We start from the raw sequence: 21222 nt of genomic DNA on the forward strand, positions 1-21222 counted from the left end.
AGGGGAAACATGGAATCCCTGCCCCCTTTCTGGAACTACATTAGTAGTATTCCAAGTAACCCACACACAAATACTTTATGTAGGTTGCCCCATTTTAAGGTACTTTGTTTGATCACTTGTAGTGGGATAGTTCATGCTTTACTCTGGGCTTTCCCGATGTCCACTAAACAGAAAATGACCCAAACCACCTGAAGGAGGTTTTCTGTAAGACTACCAACTTACTTTATTCTGTATCGTTTGCATATGACAACAGTGACCCTTCACTTTTATATATAGGTACACCGCCGACATCTGAGCCTCAACACTTCCCTGTCCAGGACAAGGAGAAACTGTTTGACCGACAGGCCTCCCAAGCGGACGTTTCCCGGCCGTTTCTCCAATCTGTCGCTGAGGGTCGGACACAGGATCACTTCACGAAATCCTTCCTGGGTATCATGGAGAAATATTTCAAACAGCACATGTTGCACATAGACTTTCATCAAGATCACCCAGTAGAGGAAGTTGGCAGGTATGATCACTGTTTGGTATTTGTGTGATAGCTATGAATCTTTTTGCAAGGGGTAGAGAATATGGGATGGAAATCGAACATATATTTATTACTTAGTAGGTCTCTATCTGACAAAATAAAAAAACATGCTGTAAATGTCAGTGGAAATTTTTGGTGTCTGTTCATTTTTAGCAAATTTCGAGGCCGTACAGTTAAGTATGCCAAAACAAAACAAAAAATGAAAAAAATAAACAAAGAAATACATGCGATGCAAAAAATGCAAAAATAAAACCCATGAATGGTTTGTTCTGCAAGAATCATAGATTCAAAAATTAACAAAACATTTCAAAATGCAAATTAAGAAAGATAACATGTTTTGTCAAAAAAAAAGGAGGGGCAAAATTTTTATGATTTCTTCTGGTAATATATATATATATATATATAGTAATAAATTAGATGATTATTGGTGCGCATTCTGCTGGTGGTTTTTTCAGATTGCTGATAGCCCTGTTGCTGCGTCACCATGACCTCGGACATGTGGCCCTTTCTCTTGTTGAGCACGGCCAGATGGAACAGAGCAAGCATCCTCTTCCAAAGTCCATTGTTGAGCTGTTTAAAGTGGTAGCTCAAGCAAAGCGTCACCTCATCAAGGTAATACTGAGCTGTTTGTATGGTGGTTAGTTTTGTGGTAAAGCAAGTCTGGAAGTGTAAACTGTAAGTGTATAATTTGAAGTTATTGAAATCTTTGAAAAATTCAAATCTTTTCATGCCCGGCAATGAAATGGGGGAGGCTTATATTGTTACCCATGTCCATCCCATCCCGTCCCAATGCGATGTAACTAGGGGAGGCAGTGGCCGAGTGGTTAAGGTGTCCCGACACTTTATCACTAACCCTCCACCTTTGGGTTGCTAGTTTGAAACCTACATGGGACAATTGCCAGGTACTGACCGTAGGCCGGTGGTTTTTCTCCGGATACTCCGGCTTTCCTCAATCTCCAAAACCTAGCATGTCCTTAAATGACCCTGGCTGTTAATAGGACGTTAAATAAAAACAAACAAAACAAAGATCCTCACCAACCTGTGTTTCGGGTCATCAAGTGGCAGCTGGGGCATTTTTGTCTTACAGATATTTTCTAGTTTTATCTTTTTCTCCCTTTATATGGATGTGATCACAGTTTGACTGTCTGTAATGAGATTGTACTCTCTCTCACAGGTCCATCAAGATCAAGCACGGTCCTACAAGGAAGTCTGCGCACCAGTCCTAGAACGATGTCACTTCTTGTTTAATGAACTTCGTCCTGCGGTTGGGAACGAGGTGAATGCTATCACTCGGTCTCAGCTGTTGAAGAGTGTGCCACGCTGGAAGGAGGTCGTCAATAAAGTGATGACTGAGAAAAAGAAGTCCAAAGGTATGGCCTTGTTGATTGATCAATTTTCTTCTCACCACGGGCTGTGATTGAGATATTGAAAGCTTGTTTATTTTTGCAGTGATTAATTTTCGCAATTTTACCTCCAAAGGTCTTAATTCAGCTACATATTTTTGCAGTGATCATTTTTCACAATTTTACGTCCAAGGTCAAAGGTCATTATTCAGCTGCATATTTTGCAAAATGATGTTCATATTTTTTAAATCTCTCTTGGTGAATTTTTTTAAAAGTAAATTTAAAGTACAATATATTTAATCATAATTTCAAAATGGTAACATAATTATGAAAAGGTAATTAAATTGACTGAATAAGTCTTTATCTCCCTCCCCCTCTTAGTAAGACCTGTCCGTCTGCCCGGTACAAGGTATCTTGAACACCCTTCAACAGATTATGGTTATGTTCACACCACAGTGTCAAAAAGTCACCCTCACCACATTAACTAAATTTTGATGGTTGTTGGTCAGTCAGTTTATGTTTCACAGAAATAAAGGAAATAGTGAAAAAATTAAAAATCTTATGTATGACTCGTCAGGTCTCTCTGAGGTCGTAGAGGAAACCGAGTCAGATACGAAGGAGGCCAGTATCATGATGATGTCGCTGTCACAAACAGAGGGCGCCACTGGGGGTCCTGGAGGGGAGAACCCGACACCTACACAAACTAATGACCCATCCAGACCAGAGGCGAATGTTGATGGAGAGGAAGTGAAGGTTTTCGCTAAGGGGACAGCCCCTCCTGTTGTTACTGAAATGTCGCCGACAGCTGTGACAGACAAAAAGGTTTGTCTACCATTTCTGTTAATTTTGTGTGTCATTCGTCAGGAGAAATATAGCTTGGAATTTGTGCAGTTAATTTTTTTGGGGATTTGTCAGAAATTAGTATTCATGATGTTCAGATTTTGTGAAAAAAGCAGTTGATTGAAGTGACCACTTGTTACAATATCACATGATTGTTATGTGGCTACAAAATCCACACTACATTAACTGACGATCAATTCTTAACTGAAAATAAATTGCCATTAAGGATATGATAATAATTCAACTATGGTATAAAAAAACAGCTATGATATACTTCTTGCAGGTGTTTTCTTGGCTAATATATAGACTTCAAATTCATTTAGTTTGATAGCAAAATTACCTTCATTTTTTCTTTTCTCATTTTCACCAGGCATGTATGATTCTGACATATGATATGATTTGAAACTTCTAGAGAAACTTAAATCTTGTAAGATAGACTCTCATGATGCTGTGAAAATGTTTTGTGTTTATTTTACTTTTAACCTGTTGAAGGTTGATTCGTGGAGTCATATCGTTGGAGCTGTGACCAGCTCCCAGAAGTTTAGCTGGCTAAGACAACGCCTGACTGGCAGTAAAATGGAGATGCCACTCGTCAACAACATCATCGAGTTTGTCCTGTATGAACATCCGATCGATATTGAAAAGCTTCGCCGTTCTCTCCATTACCAAGTAACTATACCAGTCGCTTTGTTACTTAGCATTGGTCTTTATTATGGACCCACCACAGGATGGCCAAAGGCATATACAGGTTACTTTTTGCCTGTTTGTCCACAAAATTGATTAAGAAGTGTTGTGAAGTTCGATCTTCCCACATTAGTTCTTAAAATTATAGGTTACTTATATTGCATGAAGTTTCTAAACATCGTTGATATTCGGTCATACTAGAAAAATAAATCAAATATTTTTTTAAATTATAAGAATTATTTATTAATATTTTTTTCCCACAACTTTTGAAATTACTTTGAACTGAACTTTTGCATTGAAGTGCCATTTCCATCAAAGTGCACGTGGGAGCATGGACGTACATGTTAAATATTAATATCAATGTTAATTCATGATTTTAATGAATAAATAATCTTTTAATGGGAAAGCGTGTGGATGATGAATCAGTTATTAATTAATTGACCGTCTGCTACAGGTGGAGCGTGCCCAGTTGCGACTGAAGGGTATACAGAGCATGCTGGGATTGGTGCACAAAGATCACCTGATCCCGTCAGTCAAGTACGCTGTGCTTTGTGGCTGGCAAGGGCTTCTCACTGTTGGCAAAATGGCCTGGTATGTAGACTGTCTTTCTACACATCACTTCTTATAGTAAATACTGACCCGTATATCACTGCTGCATCACCTCAAATGAAGTGTTTACAAATATGTTACGGAAGTGCTACAAATTTTAAAGCCCACCATTTGATAATTGTCGTTATCCAAATCTCCCTACTTTTATTGAAGGAAAGCAAAGATTTTCAGAAAATCAAAACAATATCTTGTATATATATAATGATTAATATATAATGAAAATATGTTACCTGAGCATGTTCTAAAATAATGGAGTCATGAAAATTAATTGCCACGAAAATAAAATCGTTCAGTTTTATCTTGTAGATATTTCAGCTGATATCTTTATTTCTTGGTTGTACAGTGTATAAATCCTAGCTACGGCCATCATGTAGCTATAAGTTATATCCTCTGATATCTGTACATTCTCGGTGTGTTGCCTGTTCCAGTGAACCAGTCCCCCACTGCCTCTCCAATGTGAAGTTGATCCCACCATGTGACCGGATCCTACTGGAGTTGGCATTCTCACACCTGTACAGGTGGGCCATTAATGAGCTCCGTAATGGCATCATACAGTCGGACATGATGTTTAAGGCTAGGGGTATCAATCCAGCCTCTCCAGGCATGGACTCAGGAAAGGTAAGAAAGTAAGGGTGAGGAGAGAATGATAGAGTATTGCAAGAAAATGTGAGGGAAAAAAATGAAAAAAAAGAAAAAAGCAAGAAAAAAAGAAGCAAAATGAACAAAAACAAATATAAAATAACAAAACAAAAATTCAAAAACAATTTTTTTTTTTAAATCGAAAAACTAAAACATTTTCCTTTCTTCCTAGCTAATATATGTATTGGATAGTGATATGAAGTGGTTCAACTTAAAGTTTAACGATTTCTAGCCCATTGATACATTTTGTAATCAATAATCACTGGGCAAAGCAGTCATTAATAAAAACTTAATTCTGCTTTTCTGTTTTGTGTTTTTCTTAGTGAGCATATGGCAAATTTTGAGATAAAAATGAAGTACTTTGGAATTTTGAATCTGTATACAGTATTTTTTTTTTAAATCTGTATTTAACTAAATGCTTGATGTTAACACATGTTAGTAAAAGCTAGTCTATGAGTTTTATTGATAAACCATATGAAAATTATACCTATTCAGAGCTGTGGATATCCTAATGTTTGTATATTTAATTGTTGTAGGAGAGATTAAGTCTTGGTGCCCTGCCTCACTCACGCTTCCTTTTAGCCACGATGGGGATCCTTGTGTCGGAACACCATTCAAACAGTCTCAGTCTCCTCATGAACTCGGGTGTCCTGGGACTTACACAAACTCTGCTGCGCCTGGCAGGTAAATGACAGGATTCAAATTAAATGGATTTGAGAAAATTGTATTTCAAGCTATTTAGTGAATTTGGTTTAGTTTTGGAAATAGATTTTTAGGCGAAGTCTCAAGTGACTTATTCTAATTGACTTTTGTCTGTCCCCGTGTGTCATCCATTTGTAAGCAGTTTACATTTTCAAATTCTTCTCAATAACCAAGAGGTCTAGAGACCTGATATTGGGCCTATAGCATGCTGGGGTAAAGGGCTCAAGGTCACAGGGGTCAAATATTCTAAAATCTTCTTCTAAGAACCAACACACTTAGAAACCTGATATATGGCATGTACATTTGTAGCATGGTTTAGGGAAGCAATATTGACCTCAAATTCAAGGTCACTGGAAATCAAATCTGCCAAAATTTATGAAAACTCAGATGACTGTTAAGGCCAATGGGCTTCTTGTATATAGATACAAGTAACATTGATATTTCTGTCAGGAGAGACAACTCTAAAATAATAACTGGCAAAAATGTTGTAGGCCCTGATCCAGAGCGGATGATACAGGATAACTCGAGCTCTATATGTGCCGTCTTAGAGGAGCAGAAGCACAAGAAACAGTCACAACCTGTTCCAATCTCAGGGCCAGAGTTAGCAGCCATGATGAAGATTGGGATGAGAGTTGTCCGTGGAGTGGACTGGAAATGGGGAGACCAGGTAAGACCATCAATAACACTGGTTATTCTGCTGGGAGAATTTCTAATCAGCAATATAACACAACATACATGTCACTTAATATGTATTGTTTACCTGTTAATTACAAAAATGTAATTTTTAGGTCAAATTATGCAAAATTACATATTTTAAAATCAAATTATGCAAAATTACAAATTTAATAAATTAAACATGCAAAATGTAATTAGTATGAATTGAAGAGCTGTTACATTTTCAAGTTTCTGTTTCTGTCACTCTGAAAATCTCATATTAACAGATGCATTTGGTAATGTTTTAAAATGATGAGTGATCAAAGGCAGATTGGTTGAATTATTGGGTCAACACATTTTGCTTTCAATACTTTAAACATTATTTAGGCTTATTGTTTTCCTAAGCTTTCCTTCTTGATTTTCACACTTCTGACAACTGATGAGTCGTAGATAGACAAAACAGCAGTATGATGCAGTTTAATTCATTAACCCTTTGCCACATGCAGGTTATAACACTTCAGCACTCTGTGCTGATAGTTCAAAGATACATTGTTGCAATGCAACATTATTGCGCTGACTGAAATGTACATACACCATCTCAATGGCAGTTTTTGAGAAATTAAGCTTTGTTTTGATTAATTTTTCTAAACCTAATTTTGATAGTGAAATAGTTGTTTTAGACATTTTTAGTAAGTTACAATTATGTTCAGAATTTCTTAAATTTTAATTCTGTGCTATTTTCTTTATAAAACCAACAACACATAACCACGAAATCAGCTGTATACAAACAGAACAGACAAATTTCAAAATATTTTGACACTGTAATTTATAATTCATTGAATTCCTGTACATGAAATGATTCAACATTAACTCCCAAATGAAACAAACTGAATTTTCAAAGTTTTCACAAGAATATTTCAACAGTTCAGGCTTAAGCCTAAGCTATATCCGATGTCGCGACGAAGGAATGTGTATCCGACCATTTTGGGTCAAATCTTCTTTCGTTTTTCAAATGCCAGCGAGCGTAGTTATTAGTGTGTCAAGCTATGGCGGAAAACTGATTCTCATTGAAGAAAAGGTAAAAATAATCAATGGGACTTGCAGTATCAACATCAAAATTTTCTGGAAGTATTGGCCCCGTTTCCCTAACAAAATCATTTACTGTGATCGGCGAAAAATCTCGAGTTCAACATTACGTAATGGCGGCAGTACTAGTACACCTGGTCGCCGTTCGTCCTCATTCTCGGACTCGTTATCTGTTGACAGTTCATTTAGAACATCGTTAAGATCAATATCTGACTCAATGTCTTCAGGTCCATAGCCATCGAACTCTAAATTATCATCATCGTCGTCAAAAATGTCCCGCAAAATCTTGGCGACAGACGCCATCACGCCTCGTTGTTGTCACACTTTTCTACACTCATGACTCACACTTTCTAGGTTAATTTATTCAAAAACTTTCGTATGAATGACGTGTACAAATCTGATTGGTCGATGCATTGATATTTACTTAAAATAGTATCGGGGATTTCCAGATAGGTGTCGCTCTCAATCACGGGATTTTCCATGTCTTAGTTTACCTAACCGGCATGGCGTCGAGAGGCGCTTACATTGAGATAACGTAGAGGCGTCGAGAAGCGCTTACATGGAGATAATGCAGAGGCGTCAGGAAGCGCTTACATGTGGCAAGGGGTAAAGGCGTCCAGAGGCGCTTACATGTGACAAAGGGTTAATAAGTGAATCTATTAAAATACGTAAAGGCGTTATTCGCCTTTGTCAATAATATTGATCTCAGTACCTGTGAATAATCAGGGAGATATAAATGTTGTATAGGACGGACCACCTCCTAGTATGGGCCGTGTAATTGGTGAGCTGGGAGAGGACGGATGGATTCGTGTTCAGTGGGACACGGGGAGTACCAACAGTTACAGGATGGGTAAGGAAGGAAAATATGACCTGAAACTGGCCGAACCGCCAGAGATGCCCGATAATGACGAAGACGAGGATGAAGACCTGGACATTGGTCAGTATCGAAATGAAATTGTTTTATACACTAAATCTATAACTTACTGTGGCATAATTCTGCCATCAAGTTGCCCACTTACGACTGAAATATGTTGACATATTTCTGAGAAGATGTTAACATCATCGAAAAATATGCCGACATAAACCGAAAAAAATGTCCCACTTAATAGTTTGCTAACCAATATAATATTCCCGTAATAATTATCTAGGAAGTCGATGACAGAAATATGCCACCGTACGATATAAAGCCGAGTTTCCGACTTCCTAGTTATTCCTAATTATCACGGCATTATTATCTCAGCAATTAAGCTAATAAGTCGACATATTTGAAAAATTATGTGGACATATTTGTTGATGATGTTGACATCTTCTCAGAAATATGTCGACATCCTTAAGTCATAAGTCGGCAAATCAATGGCAGAAATATGCCACCATAATAACTGTTATCACAATTCTGTGAAAAATTGCATATCTTTATACACCTGTCAAATTTTGATGATGTTTAGGTCTTCAGAAAAAAAAATAGGACCTTTCATGAAATGAATTAATTTTTTGAAGGATATTTGAAGTTTGAATATCATTATTAAAATACTTATTGTTCTCATCCTTACTTCAAATTTTTCTGTTGCAGACTCAAATAAACCAGAAAGTAGACACCCCACTGCCCTGTTACGAAGGTCCACTCTACATCTACTTCGCTCATTGGCAATTTGCTGTGCTCTACACTCGGAAAGTACCCAGAAGGAGGCTGTCACATCACTGTGTGGACTGATGAGGAACATCGTCGATAGCGGCTGTAACTATGGACTCAGTCAGTATTCCGTAAAATCTTACTATACCAATGAAAATATCTCATTAATCTTGTGGATTAAAATTAATTACCCCATTAAAAGACAAACCATTATTAATGTATGTTTAATGGACAAAAGTTAAAGACAAAAACCTACAGTTACATCTTAGGTGTTTATTGTAATTATCTGATGAGGGTGATTGGGTGGCACAGTGGTAACACACTTGCATTTCACCTCGGCGGCCGGGGTTTGATTCCCTGATCGGACGTGAAAAGGTATGGGGTCACCTGCCCGACCACGTGGGTTTTCCCCGGGTACTCCTGTTTCCTCCCACAGTAAGACCCCTCCCACGCTTCCATCCGGGCCAACAAGCGTGATTAATATATTAAGTTAATATAACTTGTTTCGCAATTGTTGTAAAATAAATAAAGTTTACATTAATTATCTGATGAATGGAATGGATGTGTATTGATATAAAGTAAAGAAATAATTTAAAAGTTTATTCAATCTGACTAAAATATCATCATCATACAGAAATGAAATATTGTTTGTAGACTCCAACTCGGTATCGGCCCAGGTAGCATGTGAACAACACCACAGCTGGTGCACCCTAGGGTTCATGCGCTCTATCGCCACAGGGACATCAATATGTCACGCCTTCAGCACCCAGCGCTGGGTAGACCTACTGCTGAGGATGCTCGAGGAGGATAACACTTTACAGCTTGCCAAGAGTGTCACTAGACAAGTAAGTCATAGCTTCATTACACCACATCATTACATTGTGACATCACATGAAAAGGCCTTTTCACAAATTTTCGAGAAAAAATTTCTTAACTAGTATATGTGGGGCTCAGTAAAAAGAAAAAAATATGATTTCTCATGAAAGAGAAAAAAATGCATAAATTTTCTTGTTTTTTTTTTTTTTTTCATAATTACAGAAAAAATAAAAATATCTTTAACAGTAATTTTATTAAGGAAAGTACTTTTTTTTTTTCATTCATTGAATCCTTTGTTCTCACTTCCCCACCTGTAATGTACAAAAATCTTGATTTCAATATGTATAAACTTAATAAACTTAAACTGACTTATTATAGGAAACCAATTTTAAGTTCCTGAATGGTGACTATTGATTTATTTCAGATTCTTACTCTGAAGTTTTTGAGAGCAGTTTTGCCATCTTGGGACTTATCAGTGAAAGAAACCAGAGTGAAGGTCATTGTACAGCAGTTGTTCGAGATGCTGGGACGTATTCTGATGTCCTGTGTGGCCGACCCGACACTGCTGCCTCAGAGTAGGTCATGTTAATCTGCAATATAAACTACTCAAGAGATCGCCTGTTAAAGATGTCAAGAGACCTCGGGAGAAATACTTTTATTATGTCACAAAAAATGTTGAATTACCCAGGGAATAATATAAGATAAATGTAAAAAGAGTAAGGTTTTTCATGCCCTGTCTTTTAAAAGGACACTTATAGTTTCCTATGTTTGTTTGTGAATCTGCAACATAAACTGCTCAAGAGATCACCTGTTAAAGATGTAAAGAGATCTCGGGAGAAATACTTAAATGTATTTTATTATATCACAAAAAATGTTGAATTACCTGGAGAATTATGTAAAAAGAGTAAGGTTTTTTATGCCTTGTCCGTTTTAATGGCACATATAATAGTTACCCATGTTTGTCTGTTGAATTTTGTTGTTACCCGTCCTATCCCTGTCCCATCCTGTCCCTCAACAGATTTGGTTCATATCTACTCTATATAGTAATTTAACTCGTGTTTCAACACCTGATCACATTCTGGTGGTCATTGGTCAAGGTTGAAAGGTCAAAATATCTTTGACCCCTTCTGGGACCCATTATCTCATAGAAGTTATGGCATTTTGCATTTTCTTGTTTTTGATGGATAACACAAAAACATTCACACTTTTACCAAAAGTCTGAATTAAAATTGATTTTTTTTTTTCTCAAATTATGAAATTAACTTTTTTTTTCGACCCCGTTTAATTAGTTTGATATTTATCAAAATTATATTTCATCCTTGTAAATAGGAAAATGAGACCCTCTGGAATATATTGACCTTTACTGTAACACAATGTTATGTATTTGAGCAGTGGATACCCCCAGGAAGGGACATAAACAGCGGGCTCCCGTGTCACTGACTGCATCATACACCAGCACCATCGCAGAGGAGCTTGTCGCACTACTTCGGAAGCTGCACACGTGTGAATGCTGGAACTCTCACATCAACAACTACATTGTCTCTCGTCTCTCGAGTATTTCCACGCTAATGGCGGACAAAGTTCAGCCTTCCAACGATGTAAGTTGATTGATAAGCAGTCTTCTATTAGTCACTGTTTCCAGCTGTAATTATGGTCCTCGGAAATTCAACCATCGTTCCAAATAGGCAGTCTTCTAGTAGGTACTATTTTATATAGTGAGATTGATGATATGATTCTGTATGAAAATGTCTTCATACCTTATTCCTGTTTTTTTGCTTCATATATAGATTTTTGTAATTTTGAAAAAAAAAAAAAAATTATTCAGTTATTAATTTATGTTTCTCAGTAGATAATCCAGTCAACATTCCCAGTGGACAACTTTATCACCTTCACTCCCATTAGATCACTCTGTCAACTCGTTTGCTTCCACTGAAAACTTAATGTCCCCCTTTGTTGAATCCAGGGGGACAATAGGTTTCCTCTCTTTCCATCTTTAATGTAATTATGTATGTAATGCCAAAGTTTCTCAGCACTCTGACGACTTAATTCCTTGAAGAATTTTGATAAAACTTCGTACAATAATAAAAGACAATACTATCTCAGACAGGTTACAGTTTCAGGATTGTTTGGGTCAAGGTCACTGTTACTATTTAATGCTTTAACAATAAAGTAAGCTTGTTTTTGAATATTTCTGATCTCTTCCCAAATTCTCCCTTGGCTTTGGCCTTGGATTCAGCTAATCAGCAACACTTGTTATTGTTTGATGGTGGCACTTCAGCTATGCTCTTAAATTATATAGGTATGTCTGTGCACATTTTTCTTAAACTTGATAAATGCTTTTCATAAAGAATAAATTTAAGGTCTTTCTCTTTATCTATTCACAGACTTCTGATGAAGTTTTCTTTATTGTATTTTTCTTTGAAAGTTACATATGAAAACTTTCTGTTGAGTTACATGATATGAAATTGTGCACCAATATAAGACAATAGAAATACTTTTAATGTAATCATGATATTAACAGAAATGTTACATTACGCAATATGATAAGGAGTGAAATCCCTTTTCTCCAGGATGTATTATTACAGGATCCAATCATTGGGATGTCACCCGACCCCCAGCGAGGTGTCATGGCCGCTCTCACTCTCATTGGCGGAATCGACAACAGGCCACATTTGGGAGGGCGTGTCTGTCACGAGCTCTTTCATCAGGGCACCATTGCTCGAATAACACCGAAGGGAAAAATACATGTTCAGTTTGACGATGGTTTTCTCCGCGCCTGCAGACTTACAGAACTGTCCGCTGTAGGTTCTTTTTAATTATATAATAATTAATCGTAATGGTAATTCTTTTTCACTCTAGATTCTACCATAGATATTGTTGATTTTGCATTGTATAAAGGGAGATAATTCATTGTTACAATATCTAATTGTAGTGTCCAAGTCTGGAGTTTTCTGTAGACAAGCTGCCGATGAATGACCGTGTTTGTAGCATGTGGTCAGGTTTAATTACTTTGGCCAGTTCTGTGGCCAAACCAGACAAGGATCTGATTAAGGACCGTGCCCCACTGGCGGCCAGTATGGCAAGTGTGGAGTCCGAGCTACTCTGTACGTATCCATATCTTAGAAGTAGAAGGGATGTATATGGTGTTTCTTTGCTAGTGTCTTCAGTTTCTTCTTGACAAGGAATATGGACATTTTGAGTTCAAGACTAGAAAAGGACATTAGTCAAAAATTGTCATCCTTCGTCGTATGTGTTTCCATGTTATATATCTAATTATAAAATACAATGTATCATATTCATTAAGTGATGTTAATCTGAAGATTTAAGATGTGAAGTTCCTCTCATAATTGTTATGTTTAATTTGTAATATATGTACAATTCCTATTAATTTATATTATAAATAAGCATCTTACAGATTTCTAAGGTCAAGGCCATTAGGGCTTCTAAAAATAGAACAGTATTTACTGTTAAGTACAGGCTTATAGTGCAGGGCAGTTTATTTTGATGTTCCTGTTTACTCATTGAAACAGAATTTTTATTTTTTATCCTCTTCTTAAATAAAGTTTCTTAAATTTAGTTTTCTAAATTTTCTCTTCACTTTCTTCATTTCCTGTTAGATTCTAGGTAGTTCACTTTCTTTTCCTACTAATTTTTTTTCTGTACTTTTTACAGCGTCAGTGTCATTTGACCTGGGTGACCTACGACGCCAGCAATTGCGTCTCTGTCTTATCAAGGCTTGTCGTGTGCTGTTCAGTCGCCAGGAAAAACTTCGACTTATTATGAGCCAGAGTGTGAACCAAGAGGCAGTCCATACACCTGATCCAGAACTTTCTGGCAGTGATGATGAGCTCGGCGATGGGCCAGAGACGCCCTCTACAATATTCCAGCAGCTGATGCTAAGTGCCACACAACCCTCACCACTTAAGGCTGTGTTCACACGGGAGGAGCTTGAGGTAGGCTGTTTTTCATCACAAAGTTTACAATAATTGTATTATAACTTTAAATGAATACTAAAATGTCCATTTATTAAAATCATGTAAAGAAAGGGTAGATAACTCCTTTTGTGGTTCAGCCCCCACCATTTTTAGGTCTCCTGATCAGGTGACCTATTCTAATCGCCTTTCGTGTCGCCCATCGTCTGTCGTGCGTCCATAGACAATTTACATTTTCGACTTGTTCTCAAAACCTACTGAACCAAATTCAATGATATTTAGCAGGAAGCTTCTATGGCTAAAGGTCAACCAAAATTGTGATGGTTAAGGCCCATGGGCCTCTTGTATGGGGGAGGCATATAGTTTTACTTATGTCTGTCTGTCCTGTGCTATAGCATCCATCATGTTCTACATCTTATCACATTCTGGTGGTCATTACACTATAGTATACTAACATCACATATTGGTAGTCATTCATCAAGGTTCAGCATTTAAAGAACAGGACACTTTTCTGCATAGGAATGGGGACATTCATGTTTTACAGACATTTTCTGTTTCCTTTTAGAAATGGTGTCTTTCCAATAATACCCTTGATTTATTCACAGTTCTGTCTGTTAAACATTATTTTGAAATTTGCCGTTTTATTTTTCTCTAGGCTGCCTCCCTGGCAGTTTGCCAGTACCTGACTGCTGCTAGTTTATTGGACCTAGACGAGACCGACTCCTCCGACTCGGAGAGTGAACATGAAGCTTCAGTGCCATACAAGACGCAGACATCTGCCAACACAAACAGCAGCCGTACCACAAAGACCAAGAAATCTAAAGCCTCTTCCCAGCAGCCTCCTCCAACTGCAGTTGTTACACAAATAATGGAGATGGGCTTCCAGAGGAAACATGTGGAGATTGCTATTAAATCTATGGGTAGTTATACATTATTAAAACAAATGTTTAGTAATTGATGTTTGCATGTGAGTGTCATACAAGTGTCTGCCAAGTGTGCCTATATTTGTCAAGATTTCTCATTTGGAGAATTTGGTGATTGTAAGGTGGTCAACTTTAAAGATATTTACCAGGCAAAAAAATTAACATTAGGATTAGCATGATGTTACTTAAAACACAAAGTCTTAAAAATATTTTCTAGGATTGAAAGTGAATTAAATTGCTATGATGCCATCTAGCCTGTTGTTGTCCAATAAAGTTTAAATATCTCTAAACCACGAAAAAAAGCCATGGGTAATTTGTGTCTTTTTAAATATGTAATGATGTAATGATATGTTATAGCGGGAGGACCACTACAAGCCGAGGGAGACAACCCCAGCCCTGAGGCACTGGTTAACTGGCTGATAGAACATCCGGAGGTCAGCACGCAGGATGAATCGGACACGGAAAGTCTCTCCTCGGTAGACTCCTACTCGGAATCCGACTCCACCTCGGAGGACTTTGACGATCTGGACATAGCCTATGATGCCAATTCTAGTCTTGGGGTGAGCCAGTTATTACAATATCTCAGGATGGGACAATCATAGTTTTCGGGCAACCTGTGAGTTGATTCTAATGATGAAAACAATAATTTTTGACTCATTTTCAAGCAATTTTTAGTCCCTTAGTTAACTGGTATTTGCCATCTTACAACTCTAGCCTGCAGATGAGCCAGCAGTTTTAATCTAAATCAAATACTCTATCAGCTGATTCTAAATAATTGACATTTACATATAATCATCTATCATGACTTATTCCCCTGGGTAGATTTCCAGCGAGCTTGGAGCCACTGGTACAGTACAAACCTACAAGAGGCGAGCTGATTTCCTCAGCAACGATGAGTACGCCATGTACATACAGGATAACATACAGACCGGCATGACAGTCAGATGTTGTCGTACGTACGAGGAGGTACAGGAAGGAGATACCGGAAAAGTGGTAAAGGTCAGTAAAACTCTTGTATCTCATATAATGTTTCTTAGTAGAAAGTTTGACCCTGATTAAAAAAAATAAAATAAAAAAATCTAATGAAAAAAATAATATTATAAAATAAAATATATTATGTAGTTGTGCCAAAGGAGGGCTTACATGTTCCTAATATGTTCAAGGTCACTGTTTCCTAAAATCAAAATGTGTGGATGATTAGGTCAGAGATAGTGTTAGTATAATAGTATATTATATATAGGAATTCCTAAGGTCAGGGTCACTGTTTCTTAAAATACTGTAGACATCTACTGTCATTTTAGGGGATTTCCAAAGGTCAAGGTCACCGTTTCTTAAAATAGATTAGGGTATACTTTAATGTATGGAGGATGTTAATGTAGATGATTTGTCTTCCTAGTTGGACAGAGATGGACTCCATGACCTGAACATCCAGGCTGATTGGCAGAGGAAGGAGGGAACTTACTGGGTTAGATACATTCATGTGGAACTGCTCGGACATCTAGGTCTGAGTGCAGGTAAGTTTGATTCATTTGTAACCCCTTTGATATGTACATCTGACTGTAGGTAACTGATGGAATCTGAACTCATTAATTGTTGACAAAAAAATAACTGTTTGAAGTCAAGGTATTTAATATATTGTAAAGCTTTTTTGATAAATTTATGCTAAATTCAATTAATATACCATGTATTTGTTTTCATTATATTCAGGTTCATCACAACCCATCAAAGTTAACGACAAAGTACGAGTCAAGCCAAGCGTGACGATGCCGACGTACAAGTGGGGATCTGTGACACACCACAGTATTGGTACAGTAACGGGTAGGTCACAAAGTTACAGTATAATGTCGAAAGGTGTCTCAGGAATCATTTTCCAAAATCATATGCCTGGTTTTTCTGTCTACTGTAAACGTGGTTATTTTCACAGGGGGTTAATTTCATGATTTTGATATGTAAACTATTCTCGTGGGGGTAATTTTCGCGATCGATCCACCTTCGTTTCAAGTTTGAGATTACGCAAATTGATATCAAAATAAAATGCGTAGTGGAAATTTTTGCGATCAAAAGGACGCCCCGTGATTAGTGTAACTTTCCCCCTTGTGTTAATTTCCATATTTCCAGTATCCAGTAATAAGCTCAGGGGGAGGGAGGAGGCAGGACTGGGTCTTTTATCAGGCAATAGACATGGGCTATCATGGTGATAGCCAGATTTGGTTGTATTAAAAATTTTGCTGTAAAATTAATTTGATTTCATTTCTGTCAGACATACATATTATCTAGAGAATTCAACACTATGGAAGATTTAAATCTAAATGTCAATACCCTTCAACCTTGCCTGGAATGTGCTCCACTTAACATTTAAGATAATTACAAAAAAATTATCTACTGTAACTTGAATTTTTTAACTGCTAAAAGTATGTCTAGTAACTGTTTCACTGACAGTTTCTCTAAAATCTTTGCAAAACCACCATAAAAAAAAAAAAAAAAAAATTTGAAAAACAAACCTTTCCATTGAAAATTCAATTAATAGCGACTGAACATTGGCCATATTTATCCTCACTGTAGCTATCAATCCTAATGGAAGAGACCTGACAGTGGATTTCCCCCAGCAGGCTCACTGGACTGGTATCATCGACGAGATGGAGATGGTCCCGAGTACCCACCCCGGGGTCAGGTAAGGCAACTCGTAATTGATAGCTACGACTTCATACACAATGTAAAATCTTTGTGGAGTTCTTGAATGCATGTCTTGCCTGCAGTGAAAAGTTTTGAAAGCAAGACTAGTATGTTACTTTTAAAATGGTCATGCTAAAAAAAAAAAAAAAAAAAAATTGTATTCTTATGCTGAAATCAGTCCATGCATAACTATTTGGTATATTTTAGAAGAAAAAAAACCCCACAAAATTTGGGATTGCTGAAAATATATAATATGATTTTATTTGGTAAGCAGCTTTTTAAAAAACTCATCTTTTATCATCTATTGTAATCACTTGTAAAGTGTGTATAATGTTACTTACAGCTGTGATGAGTGCCAGGTCTTCCCTATTGTGGGCCCCAGGTTTAAATGTAAACTGTGTGAAGATTTCGACTTTTGTGAGAATTGCTTTCGTTCCAAGAAAGCATCGACATCCATTCAATAGAATTTCGGAACCAGGTAATGTTTTGCCGCTGGTTAGCTATCTAATAGCTGAAATAGCAAAAGATATACAACATTCTGAAAATTTAAAACATTTCCAGTATTTCTCTTATTAAGTTCGTGAATATAACATTGGATGGAGTACAGGGTACATATAATCTGGAAATTCTTTAATTTGCCTGTGTGGCCTTGAAAAGCCTTGAATTTACTTTTGGCCTTTAAAAGTCTTGAATATTGGATTCAGAGCCTTGTCTATGTAATTACACAGAGATATGAATATTGAAAAGTTTTCAATTTAAAATTGGAGGAGCAAATCTTTGTTATAATTTTGGGTCCTGTAAAATAAATGTGACACTTCAGAGAGACGGAAAGCATTTTGTGTCTCAAACTGATAGACTTTGACAAAATGGGTCATGAATCACATAGGTGTCAACCATCCCGGATTACGCAGGAAGTGCCCGGAAAATCATTAAAACTTCCCCTAAATCCCGATTTGGTACAGTTCCCGAATCGGGGTTAAATTTCTCCCGGATTTGAACAGTCATCCCTCATAAAACCCCGGAAATCTCAGACACTTTGACCCTAAACTGATTATGTAAACAAAACACCCCCACCACCTGTGTAGCTACCCTGGCCTGGGGCTTGGTGAGAGGGGAGTCGGTCACCGGTCACCATGTCCATGCATGCGTGCCTGCCGACTGGCATACATTAGAACCCATGTGGCTTCATTTGACACGGTCAGTTAATTTTGTGATTACAACTAGGATACATCACTTCAAGAACAAACACTGGTAATATCTGTCAACAAGATTTACTCACATGAAAGCCAATAATGCCTTTCTTAATCGTAGCTGTCAGTACCAGCGTTTGTACTGCCGCCATCTTTAATTGGACAATGCTAATATAAAGTCGTAAACTGCCACAAAAATCCGGATTTCAATTTGGGTCAGAAAAAAAACCAAAAACACTTTTTAAGAAGTTTGTTTCATGTCGCAATAGAACTAGTAGTAAAACAAAAATTAATAAATCACTGTGTAATTATTATTTGAGAAAGGAAGGGAGATAATTTGATAAATACATTTAGATATATTTCAGAACAAAATAAAAAAAAAATCAGGAGATAAGTAGTTACATTTGTATACTGGTTGCAAATTTCAAGTGACTACATCATTATTAATTCACTAAATACAGTTCCTCACTATGAAATTTCTAAAAACATTTTTTAAAAGAATTAATCTTTTTTTTAAAATTTTTTTTTATTATTATTATTCCTTACAATTAACCATATGCATTGTAGTCAAAAAAAAATCAGGAGATAAGTAGTTACATTTGTATACTGGTTGCAAATTTCAAGTGACTACATCATTATTAATTCACTAAATACAGTTCCTCACTATGAAATTTCTAAAAACATTTTTTAAAAGAATTAATCTTTTTTTTTTAATTTTTTTTTATTATTATTATTCCTTACAATTAACCATATGCATTGTAGTCAAATTTTAATATCAAATGTATCCCGAGGTAATTCACACCTGCACAAGCCCATGAGGAACATCACCTAAATGCAACAAAAATGTCGCGATTTTTTTCACGCACTTTCTCCCTCATTTTGGATGTGGAATGAGGGAGATCTCCCTCATTGGAGGTTTCAGAGGTTGACATGTATGGAATCAAAATGGAACTCCCCTGTGTGAAGCCTTTGACATGGCAAAAATCAGTCTTTTAAATAAATATAAAATGTCTTATGAAAAGTTCCTTCAAAAGGAATTAATTCTGGCCTTGAAATGGCGTCTTTCTTTTGAGATCTGTACATTCCAGAGGTTTCTGATTTAATCAGTACACAAACAATATTTTGATAACAGGCAGTGAACCAGTTTTGGTTGGTAAGCCAGGGAAACACAAGAAAAAGTTGTCTTTCCCGTTGTCTGGATCGATGATCGATGATTGGCACAGTTGTGTGAAGAGCCTGATGGTGTCCTCCCGGGAAAACCAGGCCCACCGTCTCATTGAAGGAAACAGTGGATACTGGCAGAGCTCCGGATCGCAGGGAAAGGTGAGCATGTCCAGTCATGTTTGAAAGTTTTTAAGGACTTGCTTTAATTTGTTGATTTTATTGAAATCCCATTTTAAAAATGATTTCTGCTCTTTCTTGATATTTCACATTAAAAAAAATCATTTTCAAAAAATAAGAAAAAATCAAAAATCAAAGCCATTTTACCAATATGTAGGATAATTTAGTAATTTAAAACCAATCAGACTTGCCCTAAAGGCCTCCTCTATGTAACAAAATCCTATTTATAAAGACAATCTGTATATAGCAAAAACCTGTCTACAAAGGTCACCTGTATATAGCAAAAAACTGTCTACAAAGGTCACCTGTATATAGCAAAAACCTATCTACAAAGGTCACCTGTATATATCAAAAACCTGTCTGCAAAGGTCACCTGTATATAGCAAAAACCTGTCTACAAAGACCACCTGTATATAGCAAAAACCTGTCTACAAAGGCCACCTGTATATAGCAAAACCTGTCTACAAAGGCCACCTGTATATAGCAAAAAACTGTCTACAAAGACCATCTGTATATAGCAAAACCTGTCTACAAAGGCCATCTGTATATAGCAAAAACCTGTCTACAAAGGCCACCTGTATATAGCAAAACCTGTCTACAAAGGCCATCTGTATATAGCAAAAACCTGTCTACAAAGGTCACCTGTATATAGCAAAAACCTATCTACAAAGGTCACCTGTATATAGCAAAAACCTGTCTGCAAAGGTCACCTGTATATAGCAAAAACCTGTCTACAAAAGCCACCTGTATATAGCAAAAACCTGTCTACAAAAGCCACCTGTATATAGCAAAAACCTGTCTACAAAGACCACCTGTATATAGCAAAAACCTGTCTACAAAGACCACCTGTATATAGCAAAAACCTGTCTGCAAAGGCCACCTGTATATAGCAAAAACCTATCTACAAAGACCACCTGTATATAGCAAAAACCTGTCTACAAAGACCACCTGTATATAGCAAAAACCTATCTACAAAAGCCACCTGTATATAGCAAAATCAATCAAGTATATAAAGGTCATCTGCCAATAAGAACCTGACTCTGTCTCCTTGATTGGCCCATGCTGGCAGATTTGACTTCTAATAATATGTCCCGATTTGTATATGACCCTATGATAAGAATTGATGATATGCTGTTACAGCACTGGATCCGCCTGGAGCTACAGCCAGACATCCTAATCCACCGCCTGTACATGAAGGTAGACCCTGCTGACTCCAGTTACATGCCATCCGTAGTGGTCCTTAGTGCTGGCGACTCAATCAACACCATCAAAGAAAACATCAAGACCGTGACCGTTGGTCCCACAGATACACTTGTTACCTTGCTGGAGAATATGAATGATGTGAGTTGTGACTTAATTACTGAATATACTAATTCTTATGGTTTACTTACAATATACATTTAAACATTGGGTGTATAAGGCTTGGTCCCAGGGAACATTCAATTTAGTGGTCTCTAGCGTAAAAAAATGTTTCACTATAAAATACACTTAGAGTATTAATAATTCAAAATATCTTATTATCCAAAGACATAGATAAATCCTGGTCTTCTCAACTGAATGTTATATCTCTATGATTGTTAACTAGCTATATACATATTATGAGTTTATGAGTTCGCAAATAAGGGTTGTCATCC

General features: G+C 36.9%; 1 protein-coding gene across 1 annotated transcript in view; it reads left to right on the plus strand.

Annotated features, from left to right (window-relative positions):
- The window catches only part of LOC117329796 (E3 ubiquitin-protein ligase HERC2-like), a 98041-nt gene that overhangs the window by 42143 nt on the left and 34676 nt on the right, over positions 1-21222 (plus strand). Inside the window, 27 exon segments of the mRNA XM_033887947.1 lie at positions 277-508; positions 982-1138; positions 1701-1896; positions 2447-2691; positions 3202-3378; positions 3848-3984; positions 4431-4620; positions 5178-5325; positions 5835-6010; positions 7831-8020; positions 8654-8833; positions 9368-9558; positions 9954-10104; positions 10922-11127; positions 12100-12330; positions 12462-12633; positions 13202-13482; positions 14117-14381; positions 14742-14944; positions 15207-15383; positions 15781-15898; positions 16092-16202; positions 16947-17055; positions 17401-17499; positions 17501-17535; positions 19380-19570; positions 20729-20929. Coding sequence (XP_033743838.1) covers positions 277-508; positions 982-1138; positions 1701-1896; positions 2447-2691; positions 3202-3378; positions 3848-3984; positions 4431-4620; positions 5178-5325; positions 5835-6010; positions 7831-8020; positions 8654-8833; positions 9368-9558; positions 9954-10104; positions 10922-11127; positions 12100-12330; positions 12462-12633; positions 13202-13482; positions 14117-14381; positions 14742-14944; positions 15207-15383; positions 15781-15898; positions 16092-16202; positions 16947-17055; positions 17401-17499; positions 17501-17535; positions 19380-19570; positions 20729-20929 — 4769 coding nt within the window.

This window comes from Pecten maximus, chromosome 6 (assembly GCF_902652985.1).
Source record: "Pecten maximus chromosome 6, xPecMax1.1, whole genome shotgun sequence".
NCBI classification, from domain to species: Eukaryota; Metazoa; Mollusca; class Bivalvia; order Pectinida; family Pectinidae; genus Pecten; species Pecten maximus.